The sequence below is a fragment of the Phocoena phocoena genome, chromosome 11 (assembly GCF_963924675.1).
Source record: "Phocoena phocoena chromosome 11, mPhoPho1.1, whole genome shotgun sequence".
NCBI classification, from domain to species: domain Eukaryota; kingdom Metazoa; phylum Chordata; class Mammalia; order Artiodactyla; family Phocoenidae; genus Phocoena; species Phocoena phocoena.
In genome coordinates this window covers 486,704-511,090 of record NC_089229.1, presented here as the reverse complement: position 1 = coordinate 511,090, position 24,387 = coordinate 486,704, and the positions used below count along the sequence as shown (strand labels likewise).

Below are 24,387 nucleotides of genomic sequence, written 5' to 3'. Positions count from 1 at the left end.
CCCTCCCCACCCACACCAGGAACTGAGGGGAGGGGAGGCAACAGTAGAGCCACCCCAACTTGGGCCTCCTGCTGGCCATGGCCACTGGCCCTCAGGTGCCCTCAGGTTCACATGCGTCTGCATCTACTTAGACATGTGAATTCCAGGAGCACACACGTGCCACACAGCATAGGTGAACACATGGCTCCAGGCAGCTGTCCCCACTCTGCCACCCCCATGGAAGATCCTTTGAGTCTCAGCACTTTCCAGGGTAGCCCCCCACTTCCAGGCTGAGCAGCTCTGACCATCGAGACCCCTTCCTTTGTCTCCAGGAGGCTCCGGCCCCAAGGCACTGCCCCCCACGGACAGCCCTCTGCGACCCAGGAGATCTGGAAACAGACACACTCCCCAGGGGGGAGCTCTTATGGCACCCAGGTCCCCCATAGCGAGGTCCCAAAGGAGACCCAGGTTGCTGGGAGGGGGTAGGAGGACCAAGGAAGTCCAGCATGCTCTATCCAGACTCCTACACCCGTGGCTCACGCACGTGCAGGCTTCCCACAAGGCGCGGCGTGTAGACAAGCGTCCCAGGCCAGGGGTGGGCGCTGCTGGCCGCAGTGGTGTTGGGAGGTGCCCCTTGTGGGAGTCTGGCGGGCCGAGGTGGGAGGGCAGGCGGGCTCAGGCCCCTCCTCGGGTCCGAGTGCAGCTGGCGAGCCACGTTCCCCTCACTGCTTAACGTCCAGGCTGCCAGGCGGCTGCGGTGGCTCTGGGGGCTTGAAGCTGAGGACTTCCTGGTAGGTGAGCTCTGCGAGGGGAGGAGGAAGGGTGAGCTCAGGCCTTCAGCAGCCCAGGCCCACCACCCTCCGAGAGCAGCCTCGGCCCATGGGCCCCTTCCTGGGCCTGCCCCGTGCTGCCCCCAAGCCTCTGCTGGACATACCCAACCCCAGCTCTACCTGACCCCCTAGACTGGGGCTGGGGGGCCGTGTCGTGGCCTCGCTCAGACCACTCTCAAGAGAAACTGGAGCACTTCCTGCAGAAAACAGGCAGCGCTCAGCCTCTGGGGGACGCAGCCCTCAGGCCCACCCTTCCACTCCTCCACCGTGCGCTCCTTGGCCTCAATGCTTTCGTCGTAGGGCTCGGCCTCGGGCTCATCCTCGGGGTCGTGGTACTGGCTGAAGTAGGCATGGGCCAGGGCCTCGGCCGCGCTGACCCTCTGGTCACTGTCCAGCACCAGCATCCTTCCCAGGAGGTCCACAGCTGCAGAGGGGCGGGGTGCAGGGCTGGTCACCTCCACAGCCAGGGCTAGACACGGAGCCCAGCCCGGACCCAGGGCCCATCCTCACCCAGGGGGTTGGCTCCATGGAAGATGCTCCTGAGGTCCTTCTGGGGCATGTGGGGCAGGGACTGGATGTAGGTCCGGGCCTAGGAGCACAGGGGAAGGGCCTGAGGGGGCTGTTCAACGCCTGCCTAAGCCAGGCAGAGGCCTGCCGGGAGAAGCCCCCAGACTCAGTCTCTCCAGCAGGCCTGGGCAAGGGCATACGCGGACCAGAGACCTCCCCGCTTTGGATCTGGTGGCTACAGCACCTTGCCTAGCCCTGCGTGCCTGCAGGTCCCGGGCCTGGTGCCTCTCCACTGTCCACGGCCAGGACACTGCAGGTGCCGAGGTTTCACCCTCAGCGTCCCTCATGCCTGGAATGTCTCCCCAGTTCACCTGTTTCCCCCTGAAGGGGTCGGCGCCTGCCTTGGGGTCTATTCCACTGTGACCCATGCTCCCCCCGTGGTGCCCCATCTATCCCCACAGCGCCCCTTCCTCCAGAGTGCGGGCGGGGGAGTGGCTGGTCAGCAGAGGGGGCTGGTGGCCAATGACTCACATGTTCCGACGATATCTTTGCCAGAACCTCAGGGCTGGGTGTGCCCACCACCTCCATGATGCGCTTCAGCTGGTCGATGTCTGCCTGGCTCAGGAAATGCCCAACGGCCAAGCACGGACTCTCCCCGGGACCCCAAACCCCAGACCTTGGGTCACTGCCCAGAACATGCTCTCCTGCTGCTGGGGACAGCAGTGAGCCCAAGGTGGCACGGTGTGGGGCAGAGGGGGCAAGACTGGCCAGAAAGGGCCAGAGCCCACCCCCCTCGACCCCCACCCCGCAGCAGGAGACCCTGGCTCACCCCTAACCTGCGCCAAGGATACAGTCATTTCCTGGGAAAAGGGCCTTTCCCTGGAGCAGCTCGGCCATGATGCAGCCCACAGACCAGATGTCCACTGTGGGAGGAGGCGTCTCCATCAGTCTGCCCACCCCAAGTCCCTCCTCAGAGAGCTGGGGGCTGGCTGCACTGCGTCAGCCCAGCAGCCCCGCGCTCACGCGCAGGCCCAAAGCCAGCAGCCCCTCCTCTCTAGACACAACCCTGGGCAGGGGGAAGCGTCAGCCCAGGACCCACCGTGCTCTGCCTTTCTGAAGGTCTGTTTGTGAACGCAGGCCCCCCACCTGGCCTGTCCCCCAAGGTCCTTGGCCTCTGGGTCCCAGGCCCACCCGCCCCAGGTGGCCGCCCCACACGGGCTGACGTCACCTGTCTGGTCGTAGTGCATCCAGTTCAGCATGATCTCAGGGGCCCGGTACCAGCGCGTGGCCACGTAGCCAGTCATCTCCTCGTCCGCCTGGCGCGCGAGCCCGAAGTCCAGGATCTAGAGGCACCGCCAGGCTTGTCAGCGCCTCCGGCTCTCTGCCTCCCGGCCGGCCGACCGACCCGCCAGCCCCTCCCCCAGCGGCTCACCCGCAGCTCGCAGTCCTCGTTCACAGCCAGGTTGCTGGGCTTCAGGTCCTGCAGGGCGGGCGCGGCGTGAGCGCAGGCAAAGCCGCCGCCGCCGCCGCTGCCGCCGCAGGAGCCCCACGCCCCCCCTCGCGCGAGGCACCTACCCGGTGGATGATCCCCGCCGAGTGGATGTACTGCGAGGGGGAGACGGCGGGGGCGTCAGGTTCTGCCCCCTGCGCCCCCGCCCGCCCCCCGCTTCCGCGCCCACCTTCAGCCCGCGCAGCAGCTGGTACACGAGGAACTGAACGTGCTCGTCGCTCAGCGCCTGGCACTTGACGATGTTGTTCAGGTCGGCGCCCATCAGCGTGGTCACCAGGTACCTGGGTAGCGGCAGGGATGAGCACGGAGTCCCCACCCCGACCCCGCGCCCTCCCCGCCACGGCCGCTCACACTTCGCTGAAGTCCTCGAGGGAGGTGGCCGGCGTGAACACGTCCAGCAGCCCGATGACCTGGGTGCAGAGGGCAGTCAGGGCTCGGCGGCCCGCGGGCGCCCCCCAGCCCCGGCCCGGCCGCCCCCAGCTCACGTTCTCGTGCTTCAGGTGCTTGAGCAGCCGCAGCTCGCGATACGTCCTCCGCGCGTGGATGAGCGACTGGAAGGGGCGCGAAAGCTTCTTCACCGCCACCCTCTGGCGCAGCCGCGTGTCGTAGGCTGAGCTGCAAGGCGGCCTGTGAGGCCCAGCCTCCGTCGCGAGGTCCCCACAGGCCAGAAGGCCTCCGGCACCAGGAGGCGGTCTGAACACCCCCTCCAAGCCTCTCCCCTCCCTCCTGGAGTCCTGCACCTTCCTCCAGAGTCAGTTCACCCTCCACCCCGCCCTCTGACCCCCAGCCTTCCCAGCCCACCTGGGAGCCCAGGGCAGGACCTGGATTTCTCCTGTCTCCTGGCCCCAGTGACTCTTGCCCCCAGCTCAGGGTGGAAATAACAGGCCAGGGAAACAGCCAGTGGCAGACAGCAGGCAGCCCCTCCAGCTCCCCCATAGGCCAGGGGGTCTGGGAGGCCCCCTGAGGGGGTTCCGGAGTCACCTCCAAAGCCCCCAAATATTCAAAATATGGAGGAAAACCTGATCAAAGGGGTTTATTGCATCGTTAATTTTCACAATGAGAAACTGGACAGCAGGAAATACCCAGCAGAGGGTGGTGCCTGGACCCACAGAATATTTCCCCTCGTGCAACCCCACTCCCCTGAGGTCTAGACCCTCAAGCCCCACACCCAGCTACTCTTCACAGGAGATGCCACACTCACGGGCATCATCCTCAAACACAAGTGGCCTGGTCGTCCAGTGGCCCCACCGCCCCTCGGGAAGGGATGCCTTCGCCCAGTGTTCCCTCTGGCTGCTGCCCCCCCCTTCCCTCCCACTTCATCTCCAGGATCCAGCCTCCCTCCAGAGTGAGTGGAGCCTCAGCCCACCTCCCATGCCCACGCGGCCCAGGGAGCAGCTCCTGCAGGACCTGGGGTGCTCATGGGCCCAGGCAGTGGTGGAGGAAAGTCCCTCCCCCATCCAAGTCACTGCTGGGGTGGGAAGTAGGGGAGTGGCTCTTCACGGGGTGCGTGTGCACGCTCGTGTGTGTGTGTGTGTGTGTGTGTGTGTGCGTGCGCGCGCAGCAGATCCTTTTGTGTCCGCACAGTCAACAAAGGACTGTGGGAACTGGCACCGGGTCACCAGCTTCCTCAGACATCAGAGGAGGGAGGGAACCCATCACCGGCATGGAGGCCCTGCAGAGCTAAGTGGTGGAGAGAGACCTCCCCTGGGGAGCCTGACTGTCCCTACGAGTTCCCAGAAGGCACTTCCAGCAAGGGCTCTGTCGGATCCCCCAGGGACCACTCACACATTGGCCCACACCCTCTTCCTGCCCTTGTGGTCTTAGACACGAAGACAGAGGCCTGTGGCTGGAATGGCTGGAATGGCCTGAGGTTCCTGATGGCTGGCCAGTGGCTGAGTGAGATCTGAGGCCCAGGGGACCCCAAACCTCTGCTCCAGGCTCCAGTGCTGGGCCTCGTAAGGGGGTCTGAGAAGTCCCACTCCCAACCTTCTGCAGGATCCTGGAGCAACACCCTGCCCCCAGGGGCCCTGCCTCTCCACACCCATGACCCCCGCATTTCACAGGTTCTGGGTTCTGGGCGGGGCACCTCTCAACATCCACACCCACAGTCAGGCTCACCGTCAACACTGCAACTGCAACCTGGACTGTCCGCAAGCAAGCCCCTTGCCACCCAAAGCCCCCTCCGGCCTCCACGCCACCAGGTCCAGAGGCCTCCCCCGGCCCCACACTCCCTCCTGTCTGGGCTCCAGGGCCTAACTGCAGGCTGCGTGTGAGCTCTCTTGGTTGGGGCAAAAATGGGGTGGGGTGTAGACGCCCCCTGGGGGGGATGGTAGGCGTCTCTGATCAGGCCTAAGTCCCATTCGGAGCCTGAGATCCCTTGGAAAATGGGGCAGTGGACTGGGGGGAGCTTGCGGTCGTTCGTAGGTGAGGGGTCTTGCCCCCCACCCCCCAATCTGGGCTCTTCCTTTTCAAACAGAGCTACCCACCCTGGGGCGGGGGTACCTGCCGGAGCCCAGGGCTGCCTGGCCCTTGACGGGGGGCACCCCCGATGCATGCTCAGACATCAAGGGGCCCGGGGGACCTGCCCGCCCTTTCGCCAGCTGTGACGCCGCAGGATTCGGGCCCGGAGGGGGACGCTCCGGGTTGGAGGGGCGGGAGGACGACCCCTCTCCCGCCGGGGAGAGGCTCGGGTAGGAAAGTTTCCCTCACGCCCCCACCCCCCATTCATTCCTCGGATCTGCGTAAGGCCCGGGGGCGGAGGCAGGGCGAGCCCCTCCCCACGCCGGGAACCCCCGCACGGGCGGGGAGGGGGCGCGCGCTCAGTCCCCCCGCCCTTGCCCCGTCCCGCCCCTACCAGACGGAGCCGTAGGCGCCCGAGCCCACCGGGCGCAGCCCTTGCAGCCGCTGCGGCACCTCCCACACCGTCTTGTTCAGCTCCTGCCGATAGAAGCCGGCGCGCGGGCCCGACATGTCCAGAGCGGCCGCAGCTCGGCCCGCGCCCCGCCCCGCGCCCCCCGCCCCGCGGAGCCCGAGCCGGAGGCCGGAGGCGGAGCGGAGCGGGGCGGGGCCGGGGAGGGGGTTCCCGCAGACGAACGCGCGGCTTCCTGCCCCTCCGAGGCGGCGGTCGAGCGGAAACCGGCCTTCCCGGGGCGGGGTGGGGAGGCGGGGGGAAGGGGATGCCGTGGAACGACTTACCGCCCACCTCCCGGGGTCCACGCACTTCCCCAATGTCCGCCGCGTGGGTCCTCGGCGCAGCCCCGCACCACCCGGACCAGGCCGCCACCACCTCTCAGGACTCAGCTCCCCGCACCCTCCCCTGCCGGCACAGACGCCGGCACCGCCCCGCTGTCCACCTCCCCCCGCATCCCGCCATCCGCCTAGTCCGGGTCCTGCGTTTAACGCGCCTTCAACCTGCTCTGGTCCGTGCATCCCTTCTCTCCTCTCACCTGCACCGCACCTCTTCCCCCAGCGTGCCCCCGCAGAAATGAAGGTAGAATCCTCTAAATCAAAGAAGCCAGGGACAAGCCATGGGAGGTATTTTTTTTATCAGAATAGAAAATACCCCCTAATAAAAGCTAGGCATTTGCTTGGATAGGGCCCGTCCGCCGCGGGCAGGTGCAAGTGCCTTGCATCCTGGGTCAGCCTGCCTTCCCCTCCCCCGCGGAGGCCATCCGGCCTTGGCGGTGTGCTTCGCTTCCACGGTCTGGTGTGGCGTCCTGCACGGGCTGGCTCCGGGACTGGGCCCTGCTGCCCCTTGGGAGAAGCGTGACTGCCGGGCCAGGCCCGGAGACCAGCCCTCAGGACCAGGGACAGCGGCGGCACCAAGGGCCTTTGGGGTGTCGGGCCCGTAAGAAGCTCTCCCCAAATGGGTCCTCTCTGGGGCCTGGTACCTTTCCTCCTTCTGAAACAGCTCCCTCAGCTGTCAACTCTTCGAGGAAGCCCACCCTGACTTTCCTAGGTCCTGCGGGGCTCCCCTAGTTGGAAACCACCGTTCCCCGAGATCGGTGAACTCTGCCCAGCACCGCACATTTCCTCTCTCCACCTGGAAGGTGCAGTTGGCACAGGCGGCCGAGACTGTGAAGGGGCATGTTCCCTAGTTCAGCATCTGTCTAGAGCTCTAGGTCAGAGTGATTATTCCTACTTCCCACTTAAAGTGACAGTGGTTCGGAGAGAACATTGCCTGGGATGTAAATACCTCCTGACCCCCCACCCTGCAGAAGCAGTGGGTAGAGGTTGGGCTGCCTCCTCCCAGGAGAGGGGGAAATCAGGCTGAGGTCCCAACCTTCCACTTTTTTGAAACAAACTAAAACCTGAGTTTTTATGTGACATCTCCTGATACTCAAATATTGATAACCAAATTAAAATAAAACATGTCAGCACAGTACCAGGCAAACGGACACTTCCGCCTGGCAAATCCGGACCCTGGGGGGAGCCCAAAAGTGAGAAAGGAAGCAGGCTCCCAGTCCCAGCCGCTCCGGCCTCAGTTCCCTCTCTGGGAGCCAGCAGAGGTCGGCGGGGATGGGGTGAGGACGCCGGTGCCCCTTCCCCCAGCCGCCCCACCCGGGGCCTCCTCGGGGCCTCACGCTGGGGGCACTTTCCCGGCGGCCTGCCGGGCGAAGCAGCCGAGGTTTTGTGCGGAGTTAATGGAGCTTCAGCTAAAGCAGGGGAAAAGGAGGCGGGAGGGAGCAGCGGGCCGTGGGAACCGGCCGCGCCGCAGGGAGGGGCGGCCTTTGTCCCTCTCCTCCACTGGGGCAGGGGTATCTGTCGACCCGGAATCCCAGCTGCGAGTGGTCAGCGCCGACCAGAGGGGGGCGGCCTCACTGCCCTGCTCAGCGGTCACACACCGCACTGAGACCCTCCCTCAGCGTTCAGCAAACCTGCCCTGGGCACAGGGGCGCCCGCAGTGTGCCCCGCTACCCCGGCAGATCAGTCTTGGCCAAGTTGCCCTCTGGAGGGGAGGGGGCTGTGATACTGCAGGGGAATGACCAGGGAGGATTCCCCGTGGTGGTGGGGTGGCAGGGAGAGCACAGTCAGAGCCCCCAGAGGTGACAGCAATGATGCTGGGCCAGCTTCCAGACAGTCCTGCCTCTCAGGACTTAGCCTGACTTGAGGACCAGAAGGGAGAGTGGCGGCCATGGGTGCAGGGCCGTGGCAGGCTGGGCAGGGAGCACCGACAGGATTTCAGATTTTTATTCGCACTGTGCTGTGTGTTTTCACAGCGTTATCCCAGCCGGCAGGTCGAGGACTGAGCCTGGAGGGAGGGTGGTGTGGATGGAGGGCAGCCAGGAGTGGCAGGCCTTGCCAGTGGGTGTGCAGATGGGGCACAGATGGGGCGGCACGGAATAGCCTCCTATGAGCCCTGGGTCCCCGGCACCACCCCCGCCCCCGCCTCCTTCCACTCTCTACTGTGATTCACAGCTACCCCTAGGTACCGAGATGCCCCCACCCTCCGTGTCCACTGTCCCCTCTCCACAGGTCCAGGCCATCCCCTCTTCAGCCCCACACTGGTCTCCTGGCTGCACTTCTCCCTGAGGTCAGAACGAACTTCCTAAAATGCTATCTGGCCCTGTCACAGGGGCCCCATGATTTAGGTGAGGTCTCATGCTCATAACAGGCAAGCAAGGTGTGGTCCTGGGCCGTTTTCTGCAATTTGGAAGGAAAGGTCATCGAGGTCGCTGGTCACCTCCATCCCTGCATCTCCCCACTCCCACTGCATTGGGAGGAAAGTGGGAAGTGGAAAGTGAAGAAGGCTGGGTCACCCCTTGGTCTGCCAGCCTCCTGCCCACCCCCGTGCACCCAACATCCATGCTCAGTTTCTTCACTGGCCCCATGAAAGCATGGCCCCTGGATCCCTTCACACTCCTGCCCTCCGAGGGGGAAGGGAACCCCACCTGTTAGACCTGCAGCAAAAGGTGGGCTCACTGACTCTTCTCCATCTCATGCCTGGCTGAGGAGCAAGTAGCCCACAGGGGTCCAGTCTAGAAGCCAGGCCTCCAGGTTCCTGCTCCCCTGCCCCCGCTCCCCCCAGGGTGAACACTCCCAGACTATGCCGCGCCTGCTCTGGTTTAGCAGTACCTTGTTCAGATCTCCTGCCCATCTGGGTCTGTGGTCCTGACCATAGTACACTGTCATTTCAGGGTCCCTGGGGTGGGGGGGCGTCAGCTGTTTGCCTAGTACCCCTTCCACGTGGGAGGGGTGTTCCATGTGGCTCAAAACGGGCTGTCCCTGTGCAGAAGTGGCTTATGATCGAGGCCGAGCCCATTGAGACTTCTCAGCCACAATGGTGCGCCCCAAGTGGAGGAGACACAGGCTGGGGTGCCCTGCCACCAGCGTCCCAGGTGTCTGAGAATAAAGGAGCACGTGTTGGGAAGAAGTTCAGATAGATGGAACCCAAAGACATGTGAGCACCTGGATCCAGCCATATCTGAAGCTGGACCCCTTCGCTTGCCTTTACGGAGCCACTAAATCCCTTTTCTGCTAGGGTTGGTATTCTTGGAACACAAGGGCTCCCTCAAGGAAGGCCCTTTCTGCCGCCTTTACTGCTGTGTCCCTAGTGCCCAGGCCCACGCGTGTTGAGTGAACGAGTGAGGGGCCCAACGCTGGTGCTGTGTGTGCGTGCACGCATGCCCGTGTGGTCACGGTACGTGTGCCTGACTGGCCACAGAGGAGCGCACCTCACGACTCCTGCTCCGTGCGCAACACAGGGGTTGGGAGCAGTCTGCCTCCCCACGTCGCCTGCCTCCGGGACAAGCCCCTCCTTCCTACACCAACAAAGGTGCCTCTTGCTCTCAGGCGCCTGGGACCCTAATGGCCCCACAGCCTCGAGCAGGGGGATACAGGGCCTCCCTCCAGGAACCACCGTGTCCAGTGGGGTCTGCACCCAGTAGGGGCTTACTAAATGTGTGCTGGGTGGACCACACCTGTGAGGCACCGCACCTCAGGAAGGAGAAAACAGGTCCCTGAGAGCTCGCGCCACGCCCACCCCTGCCACCAGATGGCGTCCAAGCGGGCCCAGTCCCGCACCGTGGGGGGCGGGGCCGCCGCCCTGTGCCCTCAGAACCTCCACCTGCTTCAGGATCACTTTCAGTGCTGGGGTGCACCGGGATGTGCCTCTGGGAGACGTTCGCACCCCAGCGCTCACCTCCCACCCCTGACCACCATCCTGTCCTGCTGGGGCAGCAGGAAGGCGTGGACTCAGCAGAGCTGGTGGCCGTGGACGGGCTGCCTCAGCAGGCCTGGCCCAGGGGAGCCAGGGACTGTGGGATGGGTGCGCGAGGGCACACGGGCCCACCTTCAGGTGAGCTTCTGGGGCCAGGAGCACACAGGAAGGGAGGCCGTGGGCAGGACAGGCCTGGTACCACAACGGGGCAGGCGTGTAGGGACGGGGACGGCGGGTCGGCAGCCCCGGGAAGAACCCAGCCAACCAGCAGAGTGAAAAAGACAGCTGTATTTGATTGACAATTAACAAGATTTACAAAAAGGGTTGCGGGTGTCCTGGCGGAGCTGCTCCCGGCCCCCCGGACCTGGGCAGGGCCTCCAGGTCAGCCTGTCTGACAGGCCGGGACCCTGACCCCCAGTCTGCTGGGTCCCTTCTGGCCGCCTGGGCCTCGACGTCTGACGTCCAGCTTGACCTTTGAGGTGGGGCCTGCAGCACGGGGTCCCCCGGGAGAGCCAGTGCCCGGCAGGGCAGGCCAGCGAGGTCAGGAAGGCATCGTACCACTTTTCTGCCCCAGTCCAGGTAGGGCAGACGGACAGAGTCTGGGCACTAGGTCCTGGGGGCCGAGGGCACTCAGACCTCACCCCAAGAGGCCCAACCCAGGTATCTGAGGAGGCTGCTGGTGCCTGGGGAGGGGGGCTGAGGCCCGACTGCCCCCAGCAACCCAGCGTGGCGCCGGGGGCATAAGGCACGTTTTCGAATCACTCAGGAGGCTTGAAGGAGACACCCCCGATGCTGGTTCTGCAGGAGGGAACTGGTGCTGGTGGGCGCCCGGCACTATTGCTCAGGAGAAGGGTGCTATGAGGCTACAGATGCTGAGGTGGGGGCCCCCCTGCCACGCACACACTCGGAAGCCCGGGGGCTCTTCCTCTGCCAGAGAGAGAAGGGCTAAGTCCTGCCCGCTTGGCCGTGCTCCCCCGGGGCCGCCCAGCGCCCGGCAGTGGGTGTCACACACCTGTGTCCCGAGACCATGACAGTGGAGGTCGCAGTCAGAGGTCCGTGACCTTGTTCTCAAGCGCAGCTGCGATCTGCTGCAGGCGGAAGGCCAGCTGCATCTTCTGGGCGGCGGGATCCTCCTCCAGGGCGTTGATGATCTGAGGAGGGGTCACGTCAGAGCACAGGCCAGGGTCAGGGTTAGGGTCAGGGTGAGCACGGCCGTCCTGGAAGGACCGGACCCCTACCTCGTCGTAGTACTTCTGCGTGTACTGGTAGAGCTGGTGCAGGGCCACGAGGGTGTTCAGGGAGTCCGTGTGCGCCTGGGAGGGTGGCGGAAGGGCTGCGTGACCCAGGGACAGGAGGCTGTCTCCCAGTGGAGCAGGCAGACGCGAAGGGTCCCCCCCCCGGCAGTCGTGACACGCACAGCCACAGCACACCGCGGACGGAGAGTCTCCCACCCATGCAGACCCACGGCAGGCGGGGCTGGCTCAGAGCTGCTCGCGAGCCCCGCCGTCCCCCATGCCCCCTCGTCTGCGCCTCTCCTTTCTCCCCCGTGGGCACAACTTTGCCCGGCCCCCGTGCAGTCTCCTGGCCCGCGCAGCAGGGCCTTCCGGGGGGGCGGGGGTGGTGGAGGGCTAATCCTGGGGGGGCTCAGCTTGTGGATCCCCTGTGCCACCCTTACCCGGGAAATCTCTGCCAGGTGTGTGTTCATGTCCTGGTCGCTGACCTGCACCATCTGTCTGATCCCCTTGTAGTAGCTGTGGGGGGAGGGGGAGTTACACAGGGTGGGCCGCGGGGGGCGGGTACCGGAACGGTGGGGGGGGTGGCGGCGGTGGCTCCCGGACGCTGGACCCGAAGCTACCCACGGGCCCCACCTCCTGATCACAGGCCTGCACCGCCCGGGGGCCCCGCTGGGTGGGGGCTGAGGGTGCGCAGCCAGGCTCTGGCCTCGTTGGGGGGTGGGGGGGACTCACTCCTCCACCATCTTCTTATAGGTGGAGATCTCCTTGGCGTAGAGTAGCTTGTTGCTGGGAGAGTCCTGTGGGAGTCAGAGCCAAGTGACACCCAGGCCGAGACACCTGCATGCACTCAGGATACCCAGAGAAAGAGGGGTGTGCGGGGGATGGGGGTCCAACGGCGGTAGCTGCCCTACCTATCCACAGACCTGACGGTGTTTTCGTCATTTTGTGATTAATAGTAAAACTCACTTTTTCTCTCTCACGGAAGGGAAGGAGCTCGGGGTCCCAGGCTGCCACAGGTCCACTGCCCAGGGGGCCCTCCCTCCGCCCCAGGTACCCTGCACCTGTCTTTCTACTGAGCTCCAGCCCCCGCTGTGCAAATCCACGCCCCAAAGCGACCTCCTCACCTGCACCACAGCCCCCTCCCCTGATGCTTCACGCTGCCAGGAAGCGGGCGGGGCTGCCCGCAGCTGCACTTACGCGGCTCAGCTTGTGCTCTGTACGTGTGCAGGCGTCCATGAAGGTCTGTGCGATGACCGACAGGGAGGCGTCCACCACCTCGTGGACGTGCACGTCAAAGATGAAATGGGGGTTCTTGAGGATGTTCACCCAGAACCGGAGAGGTAAACTGAGGCGGGACGACAGGGTGTGAGGGGCCGCCGAGGCCTGGAGCAGGGCGGGCGGGGCGGGTGGAGGCACGGAGCCCATACCTGTTGGTCTTCCAGATGTGGATGGTGTCCTCGTCCTTGATGTCGTGCTTTTCCGCCTGCTCGTCCAGGAAGTCGAAGAAGTACTTGACCGCGGGCGGCACCGCGTGGCCAGGCGCCAGCACGCTCTGGAAGAAGTTGTCCACGAACTGCTGCAGCGTGCCCTGCGGGGCGGGAGCGGGGCTCAGCGCGTCCCACCGGCGCCGTCCCAGGTCTGCCTCCCACACGCCCTCCGCAGCCCACCTTGACCGAGAGCAGGCGGGTCAGGTAGATCTCGGTGATGGCCTTGGTGCGCTCCTTTTCCTTCACGCTGCCACGCTTGGACTTGCCTTCGTCCACCTCGTCCGTTGGCCGCACCAGGTGCCACACCCGGTTCTCCTCCTCCAGGAGGGCGTGGCCTGTGGGGGAGGGGGGCGCTGAAGGACGAGGACCGGGGCCCGGGGCCCGGGTCCCATGCCGGGCTCACAGCTCCCCCGAGACGGCGGCATGGGGCGGACGCTGGCTCACGATGACCTCCAGAGGCCAGAAGGGCCCGGACGAGGGGAAGGGACTCACGCTCCCCAGGCAGGTCCTGCTGGCTGTCCTCAGGCTGCTGGGAGACCCCCGCCTTCGACAGGATGAGAGTGGCTCCATCCCGGACCTGGGGAACAGAGTCATGAGGGCGGGCCTCCTGCCCCACTCTCCGCAGGGGCCTCGGCCGCCCGGCCGCCCACTCACGTTGTAGTGCATCAGCGTGTTGACGCGCTTCCACCGGCCCTCCCGCTGAGAGGTCAGGTCCAGGTCTGACAGGATCTGGGCTGTGGACCCAGGACGCCACTCTGTGGAGGGACACAGCCCAGCTCCTGGAACCCGGCCACAGCCCACCCTGTCCGGGCTCCCTCTCGCTGTCCCCCGCCCGACCCGGCCGACTGGGCTTCCACGGGCACAGAGCCAGGCACACGAGGGTGGTGCTCACCGAGGACCACACTGTCAGCCTTGGGCCAGCGGGAGCAAGGCTGTGTGCGGTACACCTGGTCAATGATCTTCTCCTTGACCTGGGAGATGGTGTCACAGTTGAGGACCTTGACAGGGATGGCGTCGACCCCTTCGTCCTGGACGATCACGCTCACCATCTGCCAGGGGACACAGAACGAAGGGCCAGTTGGGGAGGGGCCCTCGCCCTCGCTCGCCCCAAACCGGGGGCAGTCTTGGGGCTCCCCCCGAGTGGCGACACCCTCAGCTGGAGGAGTGGTGGTGGGGATCCTGAGCCCCTTCAGCACCCAGGCCTCACCCTTTCCTGCGTGCCACGGCTCAGCAGGACAGAGGGCAGAGGACTGCTCACTTCTAGCTATCACGCAACACACAGGCATCACGGGGGCACACACCACGTACCACCTCCACACGCACACGAGTCTACCACCACTCACTTGGTGTGCCCAGGCCCCTCAAATGCCTGCAGCAGGCCCGGGCACCCAGGAGGCAGCTGGCTTGGGGCCATGACACTTAGAGCCTCTCTCCAGTGACCCACGGGCCTGCTGAAGACCCATGACCCAGGCCCCTCCCTGAACACGGGCGGGCCCAGCACGGGGAATGGGTTCTAATGCAAGTCCACGAAGGAGGCGAGTGGCATCAGCTTCTGGTCCTGAGGCTGGCCTGGAACCCGGCCCCTGAGGTCTCCCAGCAGCCCGCCCAGCCCCAGGGGCTCACCAGGGGTGCATACTCCACGTCGTCCCCCAGCAGCCCTGTGTCGTTGAGGGTGTATTTGGCTTTCTTCTGCACAGCATCCACCGGCCCCTTCTCCACCTGATGCTTGATGGCCTTGAAGAGCTTGTACAGCGGCTCCCCTGCGCTGTCCTACAGCAACACGGGGCGGCTGAGCCACGGTGGGACTAATCGTGCCAGGGTGGGAAGCAAACCCGTCCAGGTGGAGCTGGGCCGCAGGGAGGTGGACATTCGGGGGGTACAGCACCACCTCGTCCCTCCCCGCCCCCTGGCAGGGCTGTGTGGAGCCCACCTTCAGATACTGGTACAGGCAGATGGACATCCAATTAGACAGCATCCTCTCCACCACTGTCTCTGACCTGGAGATACAGAAAGGCCTTGTGTTGAGGGGCCCTTTAGTGCCCCTAGGATCAGCGGGCTCTTCCAAGTACCCAGACCACCCTCAGAGCAGCCCAGCCTCCGTCCAGGCCAGAGTCTCCGTCAGGCTGTACGTTTACAGCCTGCAGTGACCAATCTCCCAGCCCCCTCAGGGTGGGCCTTTCATCTTCCACCCCATCCTACAAAGGGCTGATGAGAAGGGGGAGCAGATAAGTGGCCAGCACAGACCACCTGCTAGCAGCGATGCCCCCCGCCATCCCTCTGCCCTACTCACTGGCACTGGCTGTACTTGCTGGCAAACCAGGTGCCTGGACAAGCCTGTGCTGCCCCACTGCCACCCCCTAACGCCCCCCACCGCGGCCCCTGCCCTTCCCCACACACCTGCGCAGCATCAGCTTGGGGTTCTTGGCCACCACATACTGCTCCATGAGCTCCAGGAAGAGCGTGCGCATGATGTCCGTGTAGTACTCCAGCTTCCCGTGCAGCGCCACCGTCAGCAGCGACGCAAAGTAGACCTTGGCGCGCGCCGAGAACTCCCGCTGGTTCTCCAAGGTGTGGATGAACTGTGGGGGAGGCCGGTCAGAGCCCCGCCCCTCGCTCCAGAGGCCCCGCCCCCTCGCTCCAGAGGCCCCGCCCCTCACAGCCCCACCCCACGCCCCAGAGGCCCCGCCCCGCTCACGTTGATGAGGAAGCACTTGCTGTTGAGCAGGTTGGAGAACTGGTAGAGCGCCTGCTCCACCAAGGGCCGCCGTGACTCAGGGATGTCCAGCTTGCCCGTGATCATCACGTCCTTGTCGCCGTCCTTGGAGGGCAGGAAGAAGACGCGGTCGGTGTAGGTCTTGTAGTCCAGCACGGGGATGCCTGCCTCGTGCACGTCGTTGGTCTGGTCCTCCATCTCAATCATCAGGTCTGCAGGGAGGTCGTGGTGAGGCATCCGCCCGCCGGCAGCCCCCCTCCTCCGTCCCTCCCAATGCAGCCTCTTCCGAGCCCTCCTCCCCCGGGACCTGCAGGGCGGCCCCGACCTGTGAACTCCTTCTTGCAGCGGTCACGCACGCTCTCCTCCAAGCCCTCCAGCTGGGACTTGATCTTCTCGTACTCGCGCTCTGCCTGTTGGCTCTTCCTCCTGGGGGCACAGGGAAGCTCCTGGGACCTGGCCTGGATGGTGCTGGCCGGTGGGTGTGGCCAAGGGGCTGAGGCTGCCGGGGGAGAGGCTCACCAGTAGCAGTAGACAGACACGGCAATGACGGCCACCATGGGCACGATGACCAGCGGCAGGATGAGGCTGAGCGGCACGTCACTCACACGCGTGTCATACTCCACGCGGCCCAGCACCCACTCCCGGGAGCCAAACTTCACCTGCGTGGAGAGGCGGAGTCAGCAAGGACAGGTGTGTGGCCGAGACCACGAGAGCCTGGTGCCCTGTGCCCTCCCTGCCCCCACCCTACACGCACAATGAACTCAGGCAGGTTGTGGGTCGTGTCCCGCTTCTGCCGCCGCTTGGGAGGGGGCTGCACCTCTGGGGGCTCACAGTACAGATCGGTCTCCGTCAGTGTCTTCATGATGCACCGCTCGGCACCCACGAAGGCCTCGGCCTCGTGAATCGTCATCGCCTTGTTCAGATTGGTGCCCTGGGGGGCGGGGGATGGGGCCACAGTGCCCAGGAGGGGTTCAGGGATGCCCCGACCAGCTCAGCCCAGACCTTGGGCTGCTCCCCTACACGCACCCGCTCAGGACCTGACCCCGGGGCTGCACTGGTCCTCACCCGCGCGTGAATGAGCTTGTTGACCTGCTTCTTGACGCCCCCTGTGAAGTTCTCGAAGGTGGGGTCGGCGACGTACTCAAAGGCACCAGCCTCAGTCCTGAGCAGGGCTTGGTGCCCATCCATCTGAATGAGCGCTGTGAGGTTGTAGGCCTCGGGCTCCTCGGGGACGGCCGGGGACAAGAACACGACCTTGGAGTCACTGCAGAACACGTACTCCCTGCCCACGACCTAAGAGCCGAGGCAGGACCGTTAGGCCACTTGGCACAGGCTGCATCCTGCCCTGGCGTGTCCCCCCAGCAGCGGGCACCGACTGACCGTCACGGGCTGCAGGGGTCCGGCCTCCCGCCGCCGCCTCCAGGACTGCAGGGGCTCGGCTATGACCACCATGGCGAATTTCTGGATCAGGCTGAAGCCCTGTCCTGTGACGTTGATGCTCCGGCCACCACTGGGGGGCAGGGAGGGGGATGGTGCCTGAGTGGGCACACCTGGGCAAGGGAGGTGCCCAGCCAGCTCCAGAGCAGGTGCCCTGCAAGGCCGTGTCCCTGCCCCCACCCTGCTTTTGGATACCCTTGCAGGTGTGTGCAAGCCCAGACCTGCTGCAATGGCAGGGGCGGGGGGTGGGTGGGGTGTGTGTGCTCAGAGCACGTGACTGAGCACCGCCACCCTGGACTGTCAGAGAAGCAGGGCTGGGCTGGGTGGCGGGGGGAGGTGGAGGCGGGATGTCGGGCCTGCCCGACCTGGGGGTACAGTGGGGATTTTTGGAGGCCTCCTCCTGTCACCCAGACCAGCTCTGCCATTTCCTCACAAGCCCAGTGAGAAGAGGGCACCTGGGAAATAGCTAGATGGGGTGGGTGTGGCCAGCAGTGTGGGAGTGGGGGGCACCTGCCACAGGCGGGGGGAGAGGTCTCACCTGACAAAGCTCCGCAGCGGCTCGAAGGCCCGCAGGACTGGGTTCTCACGGTAGGTGAAGGTGACGCCAGGGCTGGGCACCGCGGAGCCCCCATAGTAAATCTTCAGGGGCAGCTCTCCCGGAGCCGCCTGGGGGCCGGTGACACACTGAAGCTGTGCCCCAAACTGCGTCCTGGGGGTGGGGATTGCCAGTCAATGTCAACCCCACCCTGGGACCACCCGCAGCCCCAGGCCAGTGGGTCAGTGGGTCTGGTTGGTTCCACCGCCCCCTCCAGGATAGACACAGGGTCACGGCCAGAGGGCCCTCACCCTGTCCCCAGGACCAGGGCAGACCAGGATTTGGCGGCCTGTGGGTGACACCCACACTTTACAAGGGATGTCATTGAGGGTCACCCGCATGTCTTCCTCAGAGCCTGTGTCCAGGTGGGTGCCATTGATGGTCAACATGGTGCCGCCCGCCTGTGGCCCCTGCTTTGGCTCCACACTGAGGGGCTGGGGCTGCTAGAAGAGAAAAAGCAGGGACATTTGACTCAGGGCTGGGGCGGCAGGGCTGCGGCCCTCCCTCCCGGGCCTCGACTGGGCCATGACCGTTGTCAGAAAGAGGCAGGGGCACAGCCTCGCCTCACCCCGAGTCAGCGCATGGCCCCCCAGATCCCACCCACATTTGTCCTGACCTGCAAGAGCCACCTGTCGGGTGCTTACCTGATAGGTGAATTGGACATGGGGAGGCGAATGGCCGAGCTTCCCGCTGATGTCCACCTCGACGCCCCCCGTGAAGGGCGCCTCTGCAGCCTCGATGGTGCACACGATCCTGCGTGGGTGGCAGGCAGGTGGGCACACTCTGTGTGTGTGCAAGCCCTGGGCGCCCACGCATACCTGGACCGTGTCCTTCCCCTCCATCCCCCCAGTCCCCCGGCCCCCCAGGGTAGGGCCTGGCCCAGCTCGGAGGGCCCAGGTTGCCCACTCACCGCGTGGACACGGAGTAGCGTTCTGGCTCAAAGGCACAGCTCCTGCCAGCCACGGTGACCCTCTTCACGTCGTCTGCTCTGACCCCCAGATTTGACCCGAGGATGGTGACGCGAATGCCTCCGCCTAGCGGACCAGTCTCAGGCTGGATCTGAAATTGGCAGAGCCCGGATGACCTGGTGGCTCGGGCAGGCCAGGCTGCGAAGCTGGTCCCGGGCCGGGCTGGAGTCCCTCCTGCCAGGGAGGTCAGGGGTAAGGGGGCTTACCCTGGTGATGACGGGCGGTGGGCACTCGGAGGTGGCGTTGCCACACAGGGCCGCGTACACACACCTGCTCTGCCCGCTGCACCACACACACCTGTAGACGGGGTCAGCGGCCAGGCACAGGCTGCAGTCGCTGCGGCCGAAGGAGCAGTTGTAGAGGGTCACTGCGGAGGGAGAAGCTGGCCGTCGGCAGGGCCGCCCTGCTGCCCTTGCCCGCCCACCAGCCCCGCTGCGCATCCCACCCACCTTGGAGCCGGCTGTCGATATTCTTGCCGTAGGACTTGACATACAGATGCAGAGGCAGCGTCTCGTTGGCATCGTGGGAGAGCTGGGGGCACACAGGGACACGCTGCACCCCCGCCTCCCACCCGAGCCCCCGAGGGTGACCACCGTGTGTCCCCTCACGGCTGACGGGCAGCAAGGGGAGGCCTCCAGGGGGCTAGAAGCTGGAGGCTCAGAGACGGAGGATGACTTGGACTCCAGGGAGACGGGAGGCCCAGGGATGCTCTGAGGCCACACGTGCCTGCCGGCCCCGCTTCCCCAGAAGGGCAGCTGGTGAGCCTGCCCCCGCCCACCCCTCAAGCCCCGGAGGCAGCTGGGCAGCCCCCGTAGGGCCAGCCCTCGGGGTCCACCAGCCTGGCCCACCCACCCCGGGAGGCGTACCTTTGGGGTCCGAAAGGAGAAGGTTCCTTGCTCCTGTGTGCTGACTGGCTCCTCAAACTTGAGCAGGTCACTGCCCACACGCAGGGAGGAGCCCTGCCAGACAGGCCAGTCAGGATACCCAAGGCGGGCCAGCGCGTCCCACATGCCCGCCCTGGGCCCCGGGGCCTGCCGTGCCCCACACGGCTCCCGGGCCAGCTTGGGCGCCCCCATCCCGACTGACACCCAGCCACTCACAGACAGGCCCCGCCACGGTCAACACCCAGACTCACCGCCCTGCTCCCTCCTGAGTGGCACTCGGCTGCCCAGCCCCTGCACGCCCTAAACCCTCGAGGCCCGTCCAGATGTCCCCACGTCCACCCTGACCCCTCTGCCTCCCTCACGTGCTGGGCCCTGAGCCGCAGAAGGCTGGATGGGCCCCGGCGCTTAGCTTCTGGTCTGCAGGAGGATGGCTCTGAACAAGCCTCTGCCTCTCCACCAGCCATCATGGCCCCTGCTGGGACCCCCAGGCCTGACCTCACTGGTTAGCCAGGGCCCCACAAGCCCCCCGCACCTTCACCGTGTCCAGGTTCTTGCCCTGGAAGGTCACAGCCGTCTCGTGGTTCATGGGAATGACCAGCGGGCTGGGGTTCAAGAACTGGGGGCAGTCGTCCTCCTGCGGGGGCAGGGCTGGTCAGGTGCTGCCTGGCCTCGGCCGAGCAGCCTGGCCCCCACGTGCCCTCACGGCCCCTCACCATGTGGGCACGGACGATGCCGTCCTCAGGGTTGGGCGAGGCCTCCCGACACTCATGGTAGCGCAGGTCCCACTGGCAGGTCCAGCGGTTGCTGGCACAGGAGATGCACCTGGAGGAGAGGGTGGTGAGAAGTGTGGGGTCCGCAGCGGGGGCTGTGAGGGACAGGCAGGGGCACTCACGGCAGGTTCTCCTCCAGGCTCATGGCCACTCGGCAGTCGTAGAAGGGGTACAGGTGGGAGGTCAGGAAGACGTTGCCGCGTTTGAAGAGAAGCTGGATGGTCACAGCCACGTGATCTGTGGACAGCAGACGGGGCCAGCGTCAGGCAGGGCCGCAGGGGGAGGCGGGCTTGGGCTGGGGGAACAGGAAGCCGGAACTGGGCCCCCCCAGCCCCAACTCCTCCTTCCATCAGAGCTCCCCACAGGCGACCCAGCAGAGAACGGGAGGCCGCGTGTGGAGCCCCTGGTCTGAGTGGGGCCCCGCAGGGCTCAGCAGGACCCGCCGCCGCTATCAGACCTCGGCTCGTGTGTCGCTCCCCAGGGCTCTGCGCTGCTGGGCCCTCGCTCTGTCCCGAGGCACCGAGGGCAGTGGTTCCTGGGCGTCTGGGGCAGAGCGCCTGCCAGGTCCCAGCCGTGTCACCGCGTGGCCCCCACCTTCACCAGTGAGCCGTCCTCCGCTGGCCCCAAATGCTCAGGGGACAGGCTCGGGCGGGGCCTCACCCTGGCCAGGCGGCGTGCTGGGGATGCTGCTTGGGGAGTTGCAGACCACGGCGCCCCCTTGCAGGCTCGCCACGTGTGGCGGTGATTCACCAAAGAGGCACAGCAGCTTGTCCTCCTCGCTCAGGGCCGGGAGGGGACTGACGGTCAGGTGCACCTGTGGAAGGGCCACTCAGCTCACAGCAGGACTCCTCTGTCCAGCCTCAGGGTGCAGGCAACCTCCCGCCCCCGCCCTGAGCCCCGGTCCTCTGGCCGTTCTCCGGCCGCCCTCCTGCCCCCGGAGAACCCTCTAGAGCCTGGCTCCATTTCATCTGAACGGGCCCCTCTGTGGTCACCTAAGCCGCTCCTGGGACAGGGCCTGGGTCTGCCCTGGATTCTCAGAAGCCCCTCGGGTCAAAGGGGCCAGGGAACCCAACAAAGGATGGGGTCCCTGTCCCCAGGCTCAGCACCGCCGTCCAGGCCAGGAGCGAGATACTACGCAGGTCTCCTGCCGTCCCCACAGCCCCAGGCCAGCAGCGCCCCTGCCTCCACCCCCACTGCACACCTCTCCCTGCGCCCGGCGGCTCATGTTCTGCGGCTGGGTCTCGGTGACGGCCACGCAGGCCTCACTGCGGCTCCACAGCCAGTGGCCACTCTCTTCGGCCCGCGGGCACTCGGCCCTCCTGGTGCATCTGCGGGGGCAGGGGGCACCCGTGAGCCCTCAGGGTGGGGCGGCACCCCCAGACCCAGGCTGGGCCGAACACCCCAGACTCCCGGATGCTCACCGTCCCTCGACGACACACCAGCCGCAGTAGGGGTCCTGTGAGCTGCGGCACTGGGCGCAGGTGGAAAAGCTCTCACACTCCTGCACGGGGAGCCGGAACACCTAGGGGCACCGGGGCGGTGAGCGGGACTACGGCCGCCGCAGGTGTCGGGCCAGCAGCCACAAAGGACCTCGCTCAGACGCCAGACTTTCCTGGGACCACCAGCTTGATCCCACCTTTACCGCTGAGCCTCGAGGCTGGGCGGTGAGGGCTCCAGGCAGCCGCTGCCGGCCAGGTTCTGTGGGACCCGGCCGGGAGGCTGGACCTGACCCAGGATCGGGTGGCGCAGGATCCCGCGGCCCATGTCCCCCACCGTCTGAGCTCACAGAAGCTGCCTGGGGCCCCGCGCCTCCCTGTTTGCACTTGGGGAAGGCCCACTTAGAGCACTGACCCTCTGGTCAGGAGGGCCCAAGGCCGGGCCGGAGACACAGAACAGAGAGAAACGGTTTCAAAGACGGGAAAGGTGCTCGAGAGACACTGTCAAGACCCAGGGACATGAGAGCTGGCCCCCCTCCCAGCATGCTCTGCGTGTCTCTAGGGGCTGGACCACCAAGGCCCCTCCTCCCAGGCTCCACAGGCCAACCTTGTCCTGGGTCATGGCGTACAGACTGGCCAGGTCTGCGGCCAGCACCAGGTCCCTCTTGATTCTCTTGTTGATCTCCACAAGGACAGAGCCATACTCCGCGGAGCTGCCATCTGGAGCGAGGTACACCTGTGGGCACGAGGGCAGGTGCACGGTGAGGGCAGGGGGCCTCGTGCACTGAGGACCCCTCCGGAAACCACCCTGCCCCAGCCCTGGGCCTCACCTTGAGGACCCGGCCGTCCGAGGTGCCCAGGAAGGCGATGGTGTGGCCATTCTCGGTCGTCACTGTCACAGCTGTCAGGTTCAGGCCTCCACGGTGCAGCATGGCTACAGCTGAGAGTCCGTCTCGGCTGCCCAGCGGGTAGGGCAGGTGCTCTGAGCCACACGGGAAACTCTCGCTGGCACCCTATGGACCATGGCGTCAACGGTGGGTGCAGACCCCTGCCCGAGGCCTCTCCCCACCACGACTCCCAGCACTCGTGGCCCTGCACACGTCCCCCAGGACTGGCCCAGGTAGGGCCCCTACCCACGTGCTCACTGCTCCAAAACCCAATGCCCAGCGTGGCTGACACCTGGGAGAAGTGGCACCTACATCTCACACTCACCTGTCCGCTAGGACACCACACACACGCACACACACACACGGCCTTCACAAGCACGTGGGACGTGGACACGGCAAGCAGTGCCACATGCAGAACCACATGTGCGTGGTCTAAGCCCGTGGGAGAACGTGCTGAGGCCACATACCGACCCGTGGCCACCACACTGGATCTCGCCGTGGAAGGGCTTGTAGAAGGTGTCCCGGCCTGCCTCCCGGGTGCCCGTGTAGCAGGCGTCGCGGCTGGTCTCCATCTTGCTGTGGACCTCGTCCAGTGGGAACAGGCAGAGGCCCGCCCGTGGCCCCCCGCCACCCCGGCCATCTGTGCTGAAGACAGTGTAGAGCACCCCAGTCGCGCCTGGCCGGGCCACGGAGGCCGCCAGGCAGGTGCCGAAGGCGGGGACCCGGGTGTCGTCGGGGGCCAGGCAGCGCAGGTCCACCTCCAGGTAGGAGTAGTAGAACGGGTCGTCCTTGCACATACGCGCCAGCAGCGTGCGGTTCCGGGCCGGGTGCTTGTCCTGCTGGTTGAAGACGAAGAAGACGTAGGGGCCGTCCTCGAAGGCAGCCACGAACTGCTGTGTGTTTGTGGACAGGTAGCCAGCCTTATAGGTGGCGTGGTCCGTGTAGGCCTCAAAGGCCTCCCTGCCCTCCGTCCGGTCCAGCAGGCGTGTGCTCACGATGATGCCGTTGTCATGGGGCCCGTTGCCCTTGCCCACAAAGAGCACGCGCTCGCCGCGCGGGCGCGTCATGCTCACCAGCCCCACGGTGGCCACGCTCTCGTCGTTGCTGGCCACGAAGGACTTCTCGCCACTGCCGTCCTCGTAGAAGAGGAGCGAGGAGATGTTGCTCAGGGAACGCAGGGCGCAGATGCCCTTGAAGAGGCTGCCGCACTCGATGAGGCGGTCCCGGGGGGCGTCGAGCAGCAGGAGCTGGTTGACGTTGTCAGTCTGCACGGCCTCGTGGCACTGGCTCGCCTCGATGGGCGGCGTGCACTTCTTGTTGTCCAGGGCCGGGCCCGTGGCTGCCCGCTGCTCCAGCTGCAGGTCGGCACTCAGCTGGTAGAGCGCGTTCACCGCCCCCACATACACCACGCCCGACACCTCGTCCACCACCAGGTGGTTCAGCTCTGTTTCGCTGCGGAAGTAGTCCAGCTTGCGGGACCGCAGGCTTGCACTCGTGCCCGCCAGGCCCAGGATGGTCAGGGTCCAGAGCTGCAGCGCCATTGCCCCCGGCACCCTGTGGGAAGGGAGGAGGGTCAGGGGAGCCCCAGCCTGGAGGACCCACCCCACCCCACAGGAAGCCCCCGGTGCCTGACCCTGCCCAGACCACCCGAGCCCACGATCCCTTCCCTGCCTTCCCACCCATCTGGCCAGACACACCCACTCTCATCTCTAAGGAGATCATCTCCCAGCCCTCCTCAAGAAGGAACACCTGTAACCTAACCGCTGAGGGGCCAGGCCACCAGCACTGCAGCTCCAGGCCTGGGTGCAGCCGCCTCCAGAGGACTGCACCCTGTCCTCTGCCCCCAGGTTCCCAAAGCACCTTCAGGCCCACCTCCAAGGCAAAAGAGCACCTCCTCCAGAAAGTCTCCCAGACACTCACGCATGTGCCCGCCCTCACACCCCATGACCCCAAGAGCTCCAGGTGGTCTGGGAGGCACCGCCCCCAGACC

General features: G+C 65.8%; 2 protein-coding genes across 5 annotated transcripts; both read right to left on the bottom strand.

Annotated features, from left to right (window-relative positions):
* Positions 1-701: 701 nt before the first annotated feature.
* MAPK11 (mitogen-activated protein kinase 11) lies at positions 702-5,796 on the bottom strand. Its single transcript, XM_065888324.1, has 12 exons — positions 5,681-5,796; positions 3,312-3,441; positions 3,178-3,236; positions 2,996-3,107; positions 2,892-2,921; positions 2,749-2,796; positions 2,545-2,659; positions 2,168-2,239; positions 1,848-1,927; positions 1,320-1,398; positions 1,060-1,233; positions 702-781 (listed from the first exon to the last, which is right to left on the bottom strand). The coding sequence occupies exons 1-12, from the start codon at positions 5,794-5,796 to the stop codon at positions 702-704; spliced, it is 1,095 nt and encodes a 364-aa protein (XP_065744396.1).
* A 5,096-nt stretch (positions 5,797-10,892) lies between these two features.
* On the bottom strand, positions 10,893-23,938 carry PLXNB2 (plexin B2). Of its 4 annotated transcripts, none has more exons than XM_065887715.1 (35): positions 22,865-23,938; positions 22,341-22,523; positions 22,118-22,246; positions 21,496-21,596; positions 21,276-21,402; positions 20,735-20,888; positions 20,197-20,311; positions 20,018-20,126; positions 19,837-19,938; positions 19,287-19,379; positions 18,870-18,951; positions 18,627-18,787; positions 18,363-18,511; positions 18,097-18,205; positions 17,759-17,895; positions 17,396-17,566; positions 16,801-16,930; positions 16,486-16,713; positions 16,175-16,351; positions 15,940-16,079; positions 15,746-15,846; positions 15,403-15,632; positions 15,105-15,286; positions 14,638-14,704; positions 14,331-14,477; positions 13,600-13,756; positions 13,362-13,462; positions 13,200-13,284; positions 12,888-13,042; positions 12,648-12,808; positions 12,418-12,565; positions 11,953-12,017; positions 11,661-11,736; positions 11,224-11,298; positions 10,893-11,136 (listed from the first exon to the last, which is right to left on the bottom strand). In XM_065887715.1, the coding sequence occupies exons 1-35, from the start codon at positions 23,936-23,938 to the stop codon at positions 11,032-11,034; spliced, it is 5,526 nt and encodes a 1,841-aa protein (XP_065743787.1). In that variant the 3' UTR covers positions 10,893-11,031. The 4 variants fall into 4 exon arrangements, with proteins under 4 accessions (XP_065743787.1, XP_065743789.1, XP_065743788.1 ...); XM_065887717.1 differs by having other exon boundaries at positions 11,032-11,136; positions 13,600-13,678; XM_065887716.1 differs by having other exon boundaries at positions 11,032-11,136; positions 16,510-16,713.
* Positions 23,939-24,387: the final 449 nt, after the last annotated feature.